Source organism: Anguilla rostrata, chromosome 3, assembly GCF_018555375.3.
Source record: "Anguilla rostrata isolate EN2019 chromosome 3, ASM1855537v3, whole genome shotgun sequence".
NCBI classification, from domain to species: domain Eukaryota; kingdom Metazoa; phylum Chordata; class Actinopteri; order Anguilliformes; family Anguillidae; genus Anguilla; species Anguilla rostrata.
In genome coordinates, this window is record NC_057935.1 from 29,514,994 (window position 1) to 29,532,658 (window position 17,665).

The 17,665-nt window shown below is 40.7% G+C and overlaps 1 protein-coding gene across 6 annotated transcripts in view; it reads left to right on the forward strand.

Moving 5' to 3' along the window:
- LOC135251986 (testis-specific gene 10 protein-like) overlaps positions 1 to 17,665 on the forward strand; it is a 163,602-nt gene that overhangs the window by 63,629 nt on the left and 82,308 nt on the right. The window contains exons 1-8 of one of the 6 annotated variants that reach the window (XM_064329889.1): positions 4,885 to 5,491; positions 6,913 to 6,992; positions 7,184 to 7,271; positions 7,654 to 7,769; positions 9,365 to 9,475; positions 9,774 to 9,860; positions 10,024 to 10,238; positions 13,116 to 13,231. In XM_064329889.1, coding sequence (XP_064185959.1) covers positions 6,990 to 6,992; positions 7,184 to 7,271; positions 7,654 to 7,769; positions 9,365 to 9,475; positions 9,774 to 9,860; positions 10,024 to 10,238; positions 13,116 to 13,231 — 736 coding nt within the window. In that variant the 5' untranslated portion in view covers positions 4,885 to 5,491; positions 6,913 to 6,989. Of the gene's footprint in view, positions 1 to 4,882; positions 5,492 to 6,912; positions 6,993 to 7,183; positions 7,272 to 7,653; positions 7,770 to 9,364; positions 9,476 to 9,773; positions 9,861 to 10,023; positions 10,239 to 13,115; positions 13,232 to 17,665 lie in introns of those variants that run through there. The other 5 variants (XM_064329894.1, XM_064329891.1, XM_064329892.1 and 2 more) reach the window with 5 other exon arrangements.

Consider the following 17,665-nt stretch of genomic DNA (forward strand, 5'->3'; position numbering starts at 1 on the left):
ACATAGAAACAGGAACAGGAAACATGAAATACGAACAACATTGTGGAAACGACAACAATGCAATCAACAGTGTGGCAATGGCCACAACGAGTAGGCTATACAATAATAACAATAATAAAATCATAACAATAATAATAATAACAATAATAATAATAATAATAATAATAATGTAAAAAAAATTAAAATTTTTTTAAAAAGATAGAAATGAATAAATAATTAAAATAAATATATTTGTGGTGGTCAACCAGTGTCCCTCAGATTATGGCAGGCCGAGATGTACTTTGCTGCTAGTGGAGCCGTTGGCCTTTCTCCTAGCAGGATTTGCATTTTTTCCTCATTTGTTTGGGAAAGGAATTCTTTTATAATTAGAGAAAATTTGTTGAAATAATGTGTCCTAATTTCTGAATATTTTTCACAATGTAGGAGAAAGTGCATCTCTGTTTCCACCTCTCCTGTCTTACAGTGACCACATATACGTTGTTCTTTTGGTAACCATGTATTCCGGTGTCTGCCTTTTTCAATTGCAAATGCGTGGTCACTGAGCCTGTACTTGGTCAGGATCTGCCTCTGCTTTGTATCTCTGACAGAGAAGAGATATTCAGCCAATTTGTAGTCTCTTTTTAGGGTCCGATAGCAATCTAGTTTGTTTTGTGTTTTGGTTACATTATCCCAATATTCCAGATAAGAGATTTTGGTCTGTTTCATTACTTGATTTACTTTGATTTGTTGGTAAGCAGTGCTGGTATGAAGCTGGTCTGTGATTTGTGTTAGTTGGGTTAATGGGTTAGTCAGCTTCATTACCAGCTGACTGAGGGGACTCTTTTCATGACTGAGCTCTTGGGCTTTCATTGCCTTAAATTGCAATGTGTCTTGAGGACTTGAATTGAGGTGCATCCAGAATTTTAACGCTCTTTTTTGGATGTGAATCATTAATGGATAATGGCCTAATTCTGCCCTGCATGCATTATTTGGTGTTTTCCTTTGTACTTGTAGGATGTTACATTACAGAGACACTGATAAGAGGAAATAGCGTGGAGAAAAGTCTCTGAAATTGTCGGTGGCTCTGCAATGTAGTTATCGCTGTTAGCTACTATCACTGTCCAGTCTGAATAAAAATCATTTTTGCAGTAATCTAGCTCTGAAAATGTTAATAAGCTGCCTAGCTAGGCTAACTAATGTGTAGTAACAACAAACAATAACAAACAAAAAAAATCTTCCTAATGTATTAGTTGCTAGTTGTTCGTTTCTACCAGCCACCTAGCTAGCTAATCAGATACAACTTTAAAGGAATTATCTGGCTAATTCGTCAGACAATGTTTTTGTTGTTGGTTGTAGACATTAAACAGCCTAGCTAGGCAGCTGACTAACATCTTTCAGATCTAGGTTACTGCAAAAATGATTTTTATACAGACATGACAATGAATATGAAACACGATATTAAACCCGGTCAACATTTAACGAACACAACTGTCTGTCAAATATAGGTGACACGCCCACAAACAGCCGACTGTGGGGACGCGGCGCGGCGACAAGCGGCCGTCGCCGCGTATAGTGTGGTTTCAGCATTAGGCTGAAGCCACACTATACGCGGCGGCGCCGCCTCCATTCATTTTCAATGAGGGGTGGCGGCCAGGCCCCGCAATGCATGTTGGGATTGCCGGCGGCGCGCCGAGAGGCGGCGAGGCAGCGGGGGAGATGGCAAAAATTCAACTTTGACCCCCTCGCCGCGTCGCGGTAACCAATCTGATTTGATCTAATGATCCGTCAAGTAAATTGTCCCTATTTTTTTCTAATTTTAGTTTCACATTCTATTGTTCCACAATGGAGGACCTAACTCGTAATTTCCGTATCGGGTTTCCCGACTTAATAAAATCTCCTACAGAGACATTGATAAGAGGAACGCAGCGTGGAGAAAAGTCTCTGAAATTGTCGGTGGCTCTGCAATGTAGTTATCGCCGTTAGCTACTATCACTGTCCAGTCTGAATAAAAATCATTTTTGCAGTAACCTAGCTCTGAAAATGTTAATACGCTGCCTAGCTAGGCTGTCTAATGTCTAGCCATAGTGAGTAACAACAAACAGTAACAAACAAAAACAAATCTGCATAATGTATGAGTTGCTAGTTGTTCGTTTCTACCAGCCACCTAGCTAGCTAAGCAGATATAACTTTGAAGGCATTATCTGGCTAACTAGCCAGACAATGTTTTTGTTGTTGGTTGTTACTCACTAGCTAGACATTAAACAGCCTAGCTAGGCAGCTGACTAACATCTTTCAGATCTAGGTTACTGCAAAAATGATTTTTATTCAGACAGGACAATGAATATGAAAGGCCCGCCGCGCCGTGTCCCCACAGTCGGCTGTTTGTGGGCGTGTCACCTATTTTTGACAGACAGTTGTGTTCGTTAAATGTTGACCGGTTTAATATCGTGTTTCATATTCATTGTCCTGTCTGAATAAAAATGATTTTTGCGAGTTAGGTCCTCCATTGTGGAACAATAGCATGTGGAACTAAAATTAGAAAAAAATAGGGACAATTTACTTGACGGATCATTAGATCAAATCAGATTGGTTACCGCGACGCGGCGAGGGGGTCAAAGTTGAATTTTTGCCATCTCCCCCGCGGCTCGCCGCCTCTCGCCCAAGCGGCCAAAACCAGACTTCGTTTTTGAAGCTCATTTCCTGGTGTTGTAGTTCCTGGTTGCTCACTAGCGCCACTACGGATGGCTCCAGTATAGGTGTTTTCATATCCGGTTTCCATGTAAGTCTACGGTACAAATGCGATCAAAATACAAAGTCAATAATTTTTTCTCACAAGAACAAATAGTCATAATAGGTGTATTTTATTCGTCTTATGACTGTCCATGGGTCGATTTCATGATGTATTGCGTCATTTGGGCACAGTGCCAATATTTGTTCTGGACCAATGAGGTACAGCTTGCGTCACTTCCGTATTACTGCAGAGGACTGAGTTACAGTAGGGGCTACAGTCTATGGTCACTGGGGTGGGCGGTGGCGCCTCTTGGCCTTGACATTAAGCTCCGGCCACGGTCCGCCTGTGCTGAAAATGCAGGCATCCCATTTCGTGGTGATTTCATTATGGCGTGTGCTATTTACAGCTGCACTAAACGACCATAAAATAATCCTCCTCTTAAGTTTTTCAGTAGCCGAGTCATTTTTACTATTTCCTTTAGTCTACTTAACCAAATAATTACTTGGCAGAAAGCGTAATCAGCTTGCTATATTTGGTAGTCCAGTAGTAGCCTATGCTAAAACAGTTCGCAACTTCGGCTACCAAACCATTTGACTAGCTAGCTAACCTTAACCGGCAAACATTCAATCTGTCAGACGTGTTTGACGGCTTGTCAGTCGTGTACATTCCGTAAATGTCTACCTGGGCCATCCTTCACGCATGTGACAAAGCTACTATAATCCCGATTTTGGGATAAACACTTTTTCAGTTTCACGAAGCGAATTAAGAGTCTCAAGGTTCATTTGCTGAATATACAACACACGACGAAATTAACCATCTTGGCATTTAGAAAGGAACATGTTTTTAGCATTTAAGAGACCGACAAGCTAGGCATTTAAGACAGTGGTTCTCAGAATCGGTTCTGGGGGCTCATTGCGTATATTGGCTTTTCTCCATTGGTTTTGATGATTTACAAGAAAAAAATAATAGCCTAATAATAATTAGAAATTCAATGTAGGCTACATTATTTTTGTCTTCATGCACCAGGTGGAAAACTTGCTGTACAAAGTGCGTTGTCATATTTACACGCCTGCAGATCAGTTATTAAAATACTTGGTAGATTTGTTAATCACCGCTGACAGTGTTAATTTTTATTCGGTAGAAAGTGATTTGCGAACGATCGGTCAGCTAGCGTCACCCAGCAAGTGAACACCACAAACGGCGATGGAGTAGCTAGTAGCAGTTACTGGCTCATTAACTGACTGTGGCGAAAACCTACGACGATAACTTGCTCGGTTAACAGCAGATCTACCAGACAGTTATACGAAAATTAGCCTAGTCAAATCACCAGTAGCCTACACATCTCTGATTGATTGACCATCAGTGTAGTCAATGTTCTTCCCCTGTGGTTCATATTGCTAATGCGTGAGCTAACCACGGATAGCCTACCTAGCTCACTGGCAAGCTGATATGCTAGCTAAGCATATTCGTTTTGCTGAGAAACATAAATTGAAGATAACTGAACATAGCCTAATTGTATTTTTAATGTCATACATATAACGTGATTACATGACACAGTACAGTCACGGATGGAAATTAAACTCCGTAAACATCTGATAATATATTTTTAAAACATAACGGCAGACAGTCAGCTAGCCTCGTTCAAGTTGATGGGCTTTTCCGCACCGGACTGTCAATCAAATTGTAAAAATCACAGAGCCGCTTAACTCTATGGTTTTGGCTCCAAATAGAGAAAATGGCCGCGCCCGCCATTGAGTTTCAAAACGTGTTTTAGAGACCCACGGAGAGTCAATGGGTGACGTCACAGTATCTTTGTCCATATTTTTTACAGTCTCTGCTCTCGCCGCGCCGCCGGCAATCCCAACATGCCTTGCGGGGTCTGGCCGCCTCCCCTCATTCAAAATGAATGGAGGCGGCGCCGCCGCGCGGCGGGGCCGCGTATAGTGTGGCTTCACCGTAACAATTAGGTAGCTTCTAGCGCACTCATACGCCGGCATGCACTTATAGCTAGCCACCGCTACAGCATTTTCAGTAATATGGGAGCATGCAGTTCAAATCCTCTATGGAAAGCAACCTCACAGCGATCTTATCTACGATCAGTAGGTGGTGTTGTGCTTCACTGCTTCACTTGGGGGTGTTTATTCCGCTGGAAAAGGGAGCCAACTTAAAAAAAAATATATATTTTAGTCAGTGACATTTCCTTCTGACGTCTACGACGGCGATCACGACCACGACATTTATTTAGCCTTTTTCTGTAGTTATTTCCGTGGATAAAATCGCATTTATTATTATTATTTATTGGTAAAACCATTTAATTCATATCCAGGGAGCCAACTACTTGAAAGTTAGATGACATGTGTAGCCGTTTAGTAATACGATAGCATTTCAGGCTGGAAAATAACCCGTTAAACCAGAGAAATTGTTGAGTTATCAGAATCTTTATGGCAACAGATGTATCAAGGCTGGCAGCAGCGTCACCCGTATCATTTTTGCACCCATGGTTGAATACTTCCTGGAAGCATTATGAATAGTGACCCCATTGTCCAGTTCTTCATTATATTGGTCCTTGGTTTGTTGCTATGGCAATGCGTCATAATGCATGAATTCAACATTTTTGTACAATCGCAACCGTTGTGACGTTGTTCAGTATAAATAAAATAAACAACAAGTGTTGACATTCCAAAGAGGAGGGAGGCGCCGGCGATTTGTAAGCACAAGCTGAAATCAATGTTCTGCAATTTAAGTGCATGACTATACGGTCTGAAGATCTGAAAATAACGGGTAATTTTTTATTTTATCGCGTTATGTAAAATCTTACAATTTTATTTAAACGTCGCTTTACTCGCTTCTTGTTGCTTAGTCTACAGAATTGAAAAAAAACATACAATTGCACGACCTTCCATTAATACTGGCATTCAAATGTAAAAAAAGTACATGGAAGCTTTTGTACAATGTGAAATAAAACGTGAGGGACTGAAGACCAGTATGGCTAAAAGACAAAGCTTATTCAATATTATTCAATTCAAGTATGTCAGTGAAGAGTATACACAAAGCAATGCTGCCAAATAACATTTTCTTGTGATGCACCAAGATACTCAGCCAGCATATAGCCGGTGAAGCATCTGGATGTAAGCATGTACTACCATGTCTCTGCTGTGAGGGCGAAACATTGGAGCTTTCCACTGAAACTATAATAATATAAAATGTGACCACTACATTACACGATCAAACTAGCTAGCGAGCTATACATCGTATCTCATTGCCAACAAACTGTAGCTACATAGCCAGTGAATGTTATGGGGAAGTCCGCTAACTACATTGAATGGATATAGGCTAGTTTTAGAAGAAACTTTTTTTGTTAGCTTGCCAAAGGCACATGTTATATTTGAAGTATTAGGCTATGCTCTTTACTTCTGACAAAGTACAGCAAGTAAAGTCATCGTGGTACGTGTAGAAGTGGTGGTGGTGATTGTGATGGTTTAGTAGCAGTGCTAGTGATTGTACTTGTGGTGGTGCATTTCCCAAAACGTCTGGATCAAAAAAAAAACAAAAACAAAAAAAAACCTCTTATACCTAAGAATGCAAATTGAGGACTAAATATGACTAATCAGATTTTACGAGGTTGTATTCTGATTTTACATGGGATTTCAATGGGCAGGAATTTATCCCTCAGTATGCGCAGTATGTTTCTTGTCCTTAGCTTCACTACCTCATCCGTCCCTTCAGTTCCTATGCTCTAGGATTCTAAATACAGGTTCCTGCTGGTAAATAAATTTCTGGTGCTATATACAGTAATTACAGAACAGACTGTCCAATGGCACAGTATTGTTCCTGGTCATAGTCCCAAATCACTTTTTAGAATATGTGGGTTATTACAGCATCTAGTGTGAAACCAGATCCTTTAATGTTTACAATACAGAGTTGCATATTGGTATTTTACACACACTTTCTATGTTGGATGACATTACTCTAATGTAATAAAATAGAACTTGCTTACGCTGCTTTGGTGCTTCATGATGCCATTTTTGTTTGCTCCCTCATTATTTTCAGTGTTACCTTATGCTAGAGTTCAGCTGTAGCTAGAATTTATCGGTGGGCATGGTAGAAATCCATTGAGCAGTTCAAATAAGTATTAACAGGGAAGATGCGGGGTACTACATTGTGTTATTTTTTGTTCTGTCCTCTCCCCATATGTCCCCTAGTGCTTGTGTGTGCAGCTGTGGCTGAAAAGATATAAGGACATTACACTGTACACTGCTCAAGCAAGTCAGATGAAAACATGGTGAGAACGAGGGGCTGAGGAGAGTTCATATTTACTTGTAATGCATTTACAGTGAATTGCTTATTTTGCACTGAAAGAATGAGTGTTGTTTGCTACTCCATCAATACGATTTACTGGTTCCTTGCATAGGAACCAGGAAATGGGGGAATTGGGATAGGACTAGCGCTTACCACTTTCTCTTCCTGCTGCAGGACAGAAGAAGACCATTATACCCCAATATGGACAGTTTCCCAGCTCGGATAAGCTACCAGTCCAGGCAGAACACTGACAATCTCCAAGGTAAGTAAAGGCAGTGCTGAAATTACATTGTTATTCAGAAGGGTTACGGACATGATGGACTTTGTGTATACAGACCCTCCCTCCCTCAGCACATCTGACCCAATATGTGTAAGAAATTAATCAAATCTAATGGATTCTATGGCCATTATATCTGGTATCCAGAAACTACACCACCATGGTTGTCTGCCACATAGGTATTACATACGTTAGGGATATCATGTTTTCTTAATCTTTCTGGAATGCACAGGAAAAATCATCTGTACCTGCAGAAAGACAACACAGAATATGAAGAGTGCGAATTATGCAGTGTGCATAATGCATGACATCAAGGCCTCAAGAACATACAGTGGAGTTGTAAAGAGAATGTCTTGTTTCCCTGCAGAGAAGAACTGGAGCTTGGAGAAAGAGAAGGTGTATGGACAGGATTTGGTCCAGAATGGTGGGAAGACCACTAGGGAACAGACCAGCAATGGCTTCGTCAAACAGTTGTCCATTAAGGTACAGAATCAACGCTCCAAAAATGAAAACAACAGGAGAAAATGTCAAAACCTCAGAAATTAACCATTATTTTTGAGTTTGAAACCCATCCATAACATACACAGCCACAGGAAGGTTTAGCCATCTCACTTGTGCCATCTTTCTCTGGGTCCTGTAGCCAGGGATAATAAATAGGAATAGGATGTTTATTTTGTCACTATTTGCATAGAAACCAGAGACGAGCTCCACCAATGAAATAAAATTTATTTGTATAGTGCTTTTTACAGAGAACTGTCACAAGGACACTTTACAGAGTAGCAAGGCAAGAGACAGAACAAAAAGAGACAACAGCAAACACCAAATAGCACCAATTAAGGAATATTTAAGTAACCACAAATAGAACAATGCTGATAGTGATAGGTGAATTTTTTCTGGCCATTCTTCCTGGACACCATAAAGGAAACCCAGAAGTATAGTCAGAAAGTATCTCTCAATTACCCTCAACCTTTTGTTTCTTAAAGGGAACCCTGCCTGTTAAGACTTGTCGACCTTAATAAGGTGTAAATTCCTTCAATTACGTTATTAAGACCACATGAAAGATTTAAGTTATTTTAATATTTTTTAAATCCTTCAACTCGTAGGTCGCCATTGTTATTACCGTCGCAATGCACTCTGTATAGTGACGGAAAATGGTTGCTTGGGTCCCCGGTCCATTGCTGTTGCCCATTTAGCGGCACTGAAAATGTCTTCCGTTCAGCCTTTTTGATCTGAGTCAGAGTGAGACATCATTGAGGAGGAAAGCACCAAGGACAGCCCTCATCCATCCATCCATCCATCCATTATCTAGACCTGCTTATTCTGAGCAGGGTCACGGCAACTGCTTGCCTTTGCCAACAGAGAGGGAAAAGTTTCCTGTTGTAAAGATGTGCGCTTTTTATTGGCAGCTGTTTAAAGCCACTTTACCATTTGGGTCAAACTATTGTTTTTGGTGAAACAGAAATGTGTCATCATCACCATTAATTTAACTGACATAATGCTATTGCATATATATGACGTGGATCAATAATAATGTTACGATATGAGCTTAAACCAGTGATAATACCTCCTTTAAATGCATAGACAAATCCCTAAATGATAATACGTGCTGATACAACTAAGTTGTTTATTGAATCCACCCTATTTCACAGATATCCTATGTATTACATCACACGCAAATTCTGTGGCATTGTATTGATATTTTTCATTATTAATAACTGCAACTGCTGGACAAAGCAACTGAGTCAACCTCCAGTGCAACCATTTTACGTCATCTACCCAAAGAGCACTGCGCGTCTAAAATAATGGCGATCTCCATAGGTTTCTATTAAAGGCTCAGGTTTAAAAAAAAAAAATCTTTTGTGTGGGTTTTACAGCAATTTCCACAGTTGAGGGCATTTGCAACATAATATGCCATACAAGTCTTAACAGGTGGGGTTCCCTTTAATACCAACATAGTCTTTTACGATGGATGGAGTCTTTGATGGAGGGACTCTCGCTGGTTTCTATGTGGGAGGTGACAACACTCGTATCATATCATCTCTGCCCATAGCTAGGATGAGATTATGTACTTACTTCAGGAAATGATGTCATCCATGAGCCAACAAAGTGTGGAGATGGAGGGAGATGAAGTAATGACCAAACTGCGCAGGCTGACAGCAGAGAGGGACAGCCTGCGGGAGCATCTGAAGGTTAGACTGGATAGACTGTATTTTTTGTCATTGATTGAGGCAGACAAGTCACATAGCAATAAAACACAAGTGCTACTACAACTGAGATGTGCTTAACATTGTTTTTCCTGGTCACAGTCATTGCTCCAAAACTGCTAGTTCTTTATTTTAGTCAGAAGATGCTGCTCTATTAGTGGTTTTGTAATCAGCCTGGTGGACAGTAAAATAAAGAGGCTATAGAATATTGTTCATTGGATGTGTTATATTTTGCTGCAATTCAATTTGTGGCTGTGCCTCAGCATGTTTGTCTGCTATGTAGACTTCACAGGCCTTCCAGGAGCGCACCTTGAGTGAACGGATGTACCTCATAAAGCGGGTGGAGGACCTGCAGGGCACCATTCTCAGAGTGAGAATACAACTACACTCATCCTACAGCCTTCCTGCTTATAAGTACTTCCCTCTGAACTCATTACATTATTAGATGCTCTTATCCATCTACATATGAGGATCAAACTTACAACCTCTAAGATACAAATCCAATTCACGGTTACTATACTTGTCACCCACAGAAAGTGGTTGTCTCAGTGGAGACTCCTGGTGGTGAGTGTTACTCTTTGCCACACTGCTTTCAGCTGGACCAGGAGCACAGTGACTACACGAGCAAGCAGTCCGCAATGGAGGAGCACATGCTGAGTCTGGAGGGGCAGGTGCACACCTTGGATCGCAAGCTGAATGCCACTGAGGAGGACCTGAAAAAGGCCAAGGCAGAGTGTAGCTCACTGAGGCAAGATACACACCTGAAGTAGACTCAACCCCACAAACTCTCTCTTGATGAGCTGAAAAGGGAAGTTTCCTGTAATCGCAATGGCCCTACTAATTTTGTTATAGGCATGTTGTCAATGAATGAGGTGTCTTTAATCACTGACTCCAATTGGAGCACCACCTAAATGAGATCATGATTAATGAAAAGTAACCAACCATTGGTTTATAAGCAAATCACATGGACATAATTTTGGTGGGATTACATTTTGGCATTTAGCAGACCCTTTTATCCAGAGCTACTTGCACAGCTGACTATTGTAAGGGACATGCTGCTACTTCTCATAGTGGGGCACCAAAATGTAGAAGATATACATTTATATCCTCACAGGTGGCACCAGCATGCAATAATCAGTCTCATTAATTAAATATACAAACTCTAAATTGTGAATTTAAAGTAGTAATCTCGAAGATTTTCATTAAAATAATTGTTAAGTCACTATCTATCGCTGAATTAGGTAACACAATGGTGATTGAGCCTGTTATTATATTAATTTATATTATTATTATAATAATTTATGATTAAAGAACTGGGTGTCTGTTCCTTGGAAAAAATCGCAAGCGGCGCATAGTTAGTGACGCATTTTCCATCACCCATCAGTGGTTGGTCCGCCAGAGAGGGTAGGCGGAGCTAACACAACAGGCTCGCTCTTGAACTCGCTTGTGTGTGAGCGACGTACTGTTTTTTTTTTTTCCGGCGTCTGCTAGCGTTACAGAGAAGGGGGGGGGGGTTATGGAACCCTAATAAGTTTTTGTGTAACATGAGAGGTCATATTATTTGTTGATGTAGTTTTTGTATTACATTTGATGACAATGTAACGTTACTAAATTACATAGCCATATGCACATAAGGGTAGCCTTCCACAAGCTTCTCAAACTTACTTTGCCTGAATTTTTGCTCATTCCTCCTGACAGACCTGGCGTAACTCAGTCAGGTTTGTGGGCCTCCTTGCTCGGACACGCTTTTTCAGTTCAGTCCACAAATTTTATATGGGATAGCCACTCCAATACTTTCACTTTGTTGTCTTTAAGCCATTTTGTTACAACTTTGGAAGTATGCTTAGGATCATTGTCCAGCTGGAAGACACAGTTGCGACCAAGTTCTAACTTTCTAGCTGATGTCTTGAGGTGTTGCTTCAGTATTTCTAGATAACACTCCTTCCTCATGATGCCATCTATTTTCTGAAGTGCACCAGTCTCTTTTCCAGAAAAACACCCCCACAACATGATGCTGCCACCCCCATGCTTCACAGTTGGGATGGTGTTCGGATTAAAAGCCTCACCTTTTTTCCTCCATACATAGCACTGATCATTATGGCCAAACAGTTAAATTTTTGTTTCATTTACTTTCAAGTCATTACATCAATTTCTGGAATCTTCCAGACTGTTTAAAGAGACCATCAACTTTGTGTATGTAAACTTCTGACCCACTGGAATTCTGATATAGTGAATTAAACTGAAATAAATCTGTCTCTAATCGATTGTTTTAAAATGACCTCTGATGTAAACAAAGTAGATGCCCTAATTGACTTGCCAAAAGAAATGTATGGTAACATGAAATGTGTGGAGTTGTGAAAAACTGAGTTTGAATAACTTTAGCCTCGGTGTATGTAAACTTTTGGCCTCAACTGTAAGTTCTACGTGTGGGGTTGCATACTGCAGACACGTGTTCCAGGAGAACAAAGGAACAAAATAGAGTTTATGAATGGATGGGTTTTTGAAACTAGGCAAAGCTAATGGCTAAACAGTGGCACATGAAGCGTACCAAACAGATAAATAGCTTTCGGTGTGCGTTTTTCGCGATCAACATGCTGTGTTATGACCAGTTAGTATTTAAAATAGATTACATGCGAGATCTGTTCAGTGCGTGACATATATTAAGAATAACGCAGCGCGGTGGATGGCTTAGAGCCAACCAGAAGAGAATGGTAACATTTACATTAATCATTAAAACACAATAACCATTAGCACAGTTATGTACATCCAATCATAAATGTGGCTACATTCAGTCCGTCGATAATTCTACTATATGCCCAGAGTTACAGCCTTACTTGAGTCCTTTGCTTTGGGTTGGTTGTTAGAATGCTTCCTGGTTTACAGTGCAAAATCAGTTAGAGCTGTCGTAGAAAGGGGGAAGACGTTCGCCCTTTTCTGGTTCCAAGGCACACAGCTTGATCCTTGTTGCAGGCCGCTTGCCTCGTGGGACTTGCTCTGCAGGATACGTTGGTCTTGCGTGGCTCTCCTGGTTCTTCGACCACCGCTAATCATGTAGGAGCGCTTTGGAGTGCATCGTTCCTCCCGTAGCCGGTAGCCGAGTGTAGGTGTGGTTAAATGACTCACCCTTTGAGGTGGACATATGGGCTTTGTAGTATTTTGTGTCTTTTGTAGTTCATGGTACCTACAGTTTTACAAAGAACCCATTTATAGAGCTGGATATTTACTTAAGTAATTCAGTTTGATTACCTTGCTCAAGAGTACAAAGGCAGTGCCTCACCTGTGAATCAAACCAGCAACCTTGCAGTTATGCATCAAGTTCCCTAAATAATAAGTGTCAACCTGGTCAGGCTCATGGTACCACAAAATTATAAGCCTGACATGTGAGCCTATGACCTGCATGTATACCGCTGTGTATGTATACCAAAGTGGTTTCTGAGATCAAAATTCAGGCAGTTACCATTATCAATGGATTAGCAAACCTTCAGATCAGAAATCAAAATCAATGGGAAGTCTCTCCAGAGTTATTTGAGTGCGTGAATGGCAGTTGCTTGAAAGATTTACTGCAGGGCATTTGACTGACATTTATCATTGATTAACTGATAGACTGTCCATATCCAATCCACAGGCAGCTGAAGACTAAGGCAGAGAATTCCTTCAGTGACAGGCAGCGAAATCTGATGGCCATTATCAGGGAGCTGCAGAACGTTGAGGAAAGAAAAAAGCAGCTAGAAGAGAGGAATGGTGAGTGTCTGAGGCCCAAACTTCCTCCTCCAACCAACAAAAACCAACTGCATATCACCTAACCCCTTTGCGCACATGCCAAATCTGGCCAATCCTTGCCCATTTAGGGGGTACCCTATTGAAAGCTTAATAACTCCGTCAGCATCTCAGAGACTTGAAAAATGGCTTAAATGAAGCAAGACATTTGTACAATTTACAATACTAACTTAGATTAGTTTATATTTATAATTTATGAAGAAATAAAGTGCCACAAATGCAATTTTCTAGGCAAAAAATAAAAAATTATTGTTTTTAGTTTTCAATGAAATACTTACGTTACAGTGTGAAATATCCTCATTATAAAATACCACTAACCTATTCAAAGACACTCAATTTAAAAAATAACATATATAACCTAAATATTTTCAGCAGTAACATTTACATTTGGACGATTAAATCTTATCTGTGTTCAGTAGATAGACAGAGACAGAATCAATGGTGTTGTTCCCCACTTAGTCCAGAAAACAGTATATCTGCTAGGTTTATCAGAAAACCTATGCCTTAGCCATGCTCAGAATTTCTCAAGAATAGTAATATTTTCCAAGAAATAACGAAAGTCATCGATAAAATTTTGCCATGTGCAGTTTCTTTTATTGCTACAAGATGTGTAATGCAGCTATAAAGAGACTTTCGGTTACGCTGAGCTATGAAACGCGATTCTAAAATTAGACATATTATACATAGTTTGAAACCTTATTCTGTCACCTATTGGATCGATAATTTGTCAATCAAGCCAGATTGTACTACAAAGGACAACAACACTGTAAACAACATGAGTGGTATTACGCACAGCTATTGTGGAAGGTACCCAGATGAGCATATATTTCACAAATGGATTGTCCAAGACAATGATGACCACTCAGTCTCAAAAGGGACATCTCTACGCATAAAACCAATGGTAAGGTTGTATATTTATTCCATATTTAGTCACAGACATGGTATAATTTTTGAAAAATTCCTTTTGTTTATTTCAGTGTTCAGTGAGCAGCATTTTTCACAGCTGTACTGGCATACCTTCAGATATTGTTGGTTTTATCTTGTTGCTACGACGGAATACAAATTTTTAGTGGTAAAGTAATGCTTCCATGTATGCCCAGATAGACACTATTGTCCAGTGTATCATGTGTAGGGGGTGTAGTTACAGATGAGACTGCAAGGAGGGGGCGCTTGGTAAACAGATGACCAGCGCGACAATGGTGCCGCTTAGAAACTCAGTCTTCAGCATAGTTGTCCTGAATCATCTAAAAATAAAGCTAGAACACAGAGTTTGTGCTTTCAACTCATAATTTGGTTGCAAGAGCACAGAATATCTGAATTGAGCAATATAGGCACGCCAGCGTGCTGACCACTAGGGGCATTGCGCGACGGGGCTAACCCAGCATTCAGCACACCCTACTAACCCGATATCCAGAGAGGGAATTTTACAAACCATCATCCTTTTAAACAGCACAACAAAAATAGAAAACCTCATAATGCTGTCAACATCAGCCTCTCCATCTGGCACACATCAAGTAATGGGGGTGGGGGGTGACGCACACAATACACAGCATCATTTATTCTAACATATTCAGGTGTTAAGCAAAAACAAGTAAAAGTAAGACAACACATCATCCTGGCTTTGGACACAAAGCCCCTTTTGCACACCCTGGCCTCTATACAAGTGGCTTTACTAGTTTCAGACAGACACAATTTTAATTTTTCTATCCAGACCCGACACTGTTAAAATATTGAATGACCTTGCACCCATGTGGATGGATTGGTTTTAAAATGAGGTGTGGTCATGGTAACTGTTGGTGTATGGCTATTTATTTTGATGCATCTGAAATTGATGGTGTTATGACCAGCCAAAATCTGGTCTCGTGTCGCAGTTTCATTTCTATTTTAAGAGCGCTATATTAAGCTATTAATACAAAGCACATACCCTTTCTCTCTGTTACACACACAAACATGCATACAAATTCTCCCAGAGGGAGCACAGGTCTCTTTGCTGATCTCCAATTATCTTGGAGCGGACTTTCACAATACCATTTAGGCTATTCTTGTCCTTCACAGACAACCCATTAAACCAGCAAATAAATGAGAAAGTTAGAAGACTTTCAATGAATGATTGATAAAAATTACATAAAATAGTATCACAGACACGAAAAGAGTTAAGCTTCTACATAAGTGAATTCTTTGTTGTCCACGCTTGACAACAGACTCTGTGTTTACATCAAACTTGAGTTGAGTCGAACACTGTTCCTAGATACATATGTGTCCACGATTTGAACATCCTCGCCATGTATAATGCTAGCTTTTGGTTTGTCCTTATTCTGCCTGAAATCAATGATTAATTCCTTAGTTTTTAATACGTTAAGGTCGAGGCCGTTATCATCATACCATTTAACAAAGGCAGGTAGGGCACAACCATGATCTGACTCCGAGCCCTGAAGCAGAGACAATAGGGCGGTGTCATCAGAGAATTTCACAAGGTAGCTGGCGTCTTGAGAATTCCTGCAACTGTCTGTATACATAATAAAAACCAGGGGGGACAGGACACAACCCTGGGGTGAGCCCGTATTTGAGACCTTGGTGTTGGACATATGTCCATTCACCAAAATCTGCTGGATTCTGTCCGTTAGAAAATCTAAAAGCAACATTAAAAGCTGATCAGGTAATTTAAAATAAGAAGCAAGTCGCTCAATCAAAATATGGGGCTGCATCTTGTTAAAAGTCTGGTCTTCAACCTCCCCAGACACTCCCACGTCACTCCCCTGCTCACTACCCTCCACTGGCTGCCTGTTATAGCTTGCATCAAATTTAAAACATTGGTCCTAGCATACCAGGCAGTCAAGGGATCAGCCCCAGCATACCTCCACAAGATATTCAAACCCAAATGCCAGCCAGACCCCTCCGTTCTGCTACCTCAGGACGCCTGGCACCTCCCCCTCTTCGCACCTGAGCTTCCCGAACACGTCTCCTGTCTGTTCTGGCCCCACGATGGTGGAATGACCTCCCCGTGGAGGTCAGAACAGCTGAGACACTGACCCATTTCAAGCGACGACTGAAGACTCACCTCTTCAGGCTGCACCTCTCCCCATCCCTCCCTACCTCCCTGTAAATGACTGTAAGCTTAGGGTTGTAACTAGGTAGCTGTTTTGTAGGTGACTTAGTTAATGCACCTGTCTTAACTACTGCTTGTATTTTTGCATAGACTGCGTTGTTGTTGTTCTCGTTTGTGTTAGTGTTAAACAGTTTAACCTTCAGGGTCCAAGTTGAACTATGCAGTTGTTCCCTGTACTTGGACCGGTACTTCTCTCTAGGGTTTTTGTCATACTTGTTCCTGGTTATGGTTAAACACTTTGTTGTACGCCGCTCTGGATAAGAGCGTCTGCCAAATGCCTGTAATGTAACGCAATGTAATGTAAAAGCCGAAGAGAAATCAGCAAATAAAAGTCTCACATGAGATTTGGGTTCCTCCAGGTGCTTATACACACTATCGAGAATGAAGAGTTTTGTGTCCTCCACACCTTTACCAGCTTGGTAAGCAAACTGCAAGGGGTGTCATTTGCTATCAATGAGGGAGACAACCATATCCTTTAAAATCGTCTCAAAATTTTTCATGACAAGGGATGTAAGTGCAACAGGTCTAAACTCATTTAGTTCCTTGGGGTTTTTTATTTTGGGATGGGTATTATAGTGGATGTTCGGCACATATCTGGAAGAGTTTAGTGAAGACCTCACTAAGCTGAGGAAAGTAGCGCAAAGTGCGCCCACAGATGGCATCAGGACCAGCAGCCTTCCTTATGTTCAACCTCTGAAATAGGGCTGTGACACATTCCTGAGATATCGCAATATCATTCTGAGGTACAAGATACCGTCTAAGCATGGAACCATTTTCAGAGAACTCAGACCTTTCAAAGCGAGAGAAAAATGAGTTGAAAGTGTTTGGCAAATCAGAATCATCCACCCCATTTACACTGCTGGATTGTTTAGTCTCATTTGCACATTGATTAATGGAGACCATTGTTTTAATCCCTTGCCAGGTTGCTCTAAGATCGCCACTGCTATATTGCATTTCTATCTTTTCCCTATACTTCATTTTAGCCTTCCTTATTTCATTACGCACTTCTCTGGAGACAACCTTTTTCTCCAGAGGATCGCCAGTATAATAGGTCAGTTTCCTTTTATTAATAACTGATTTAAGCTATTTTGTTACCCAAGGCTTGTTGTTTGGATAAGTAACAACCTTTTTAGTTGGGATGACTTAGCCGACACAGAATGTAATGTATGTCGAGACAGTATCAGATAGTTCATTAATGTCATCACAAGCATCATAAAAACATTGCCAATCTGTACAGTCAAAGCATACTTGAAGGGAGGAGACACTGTCCTCTGACCAACTCTTCACTGTTC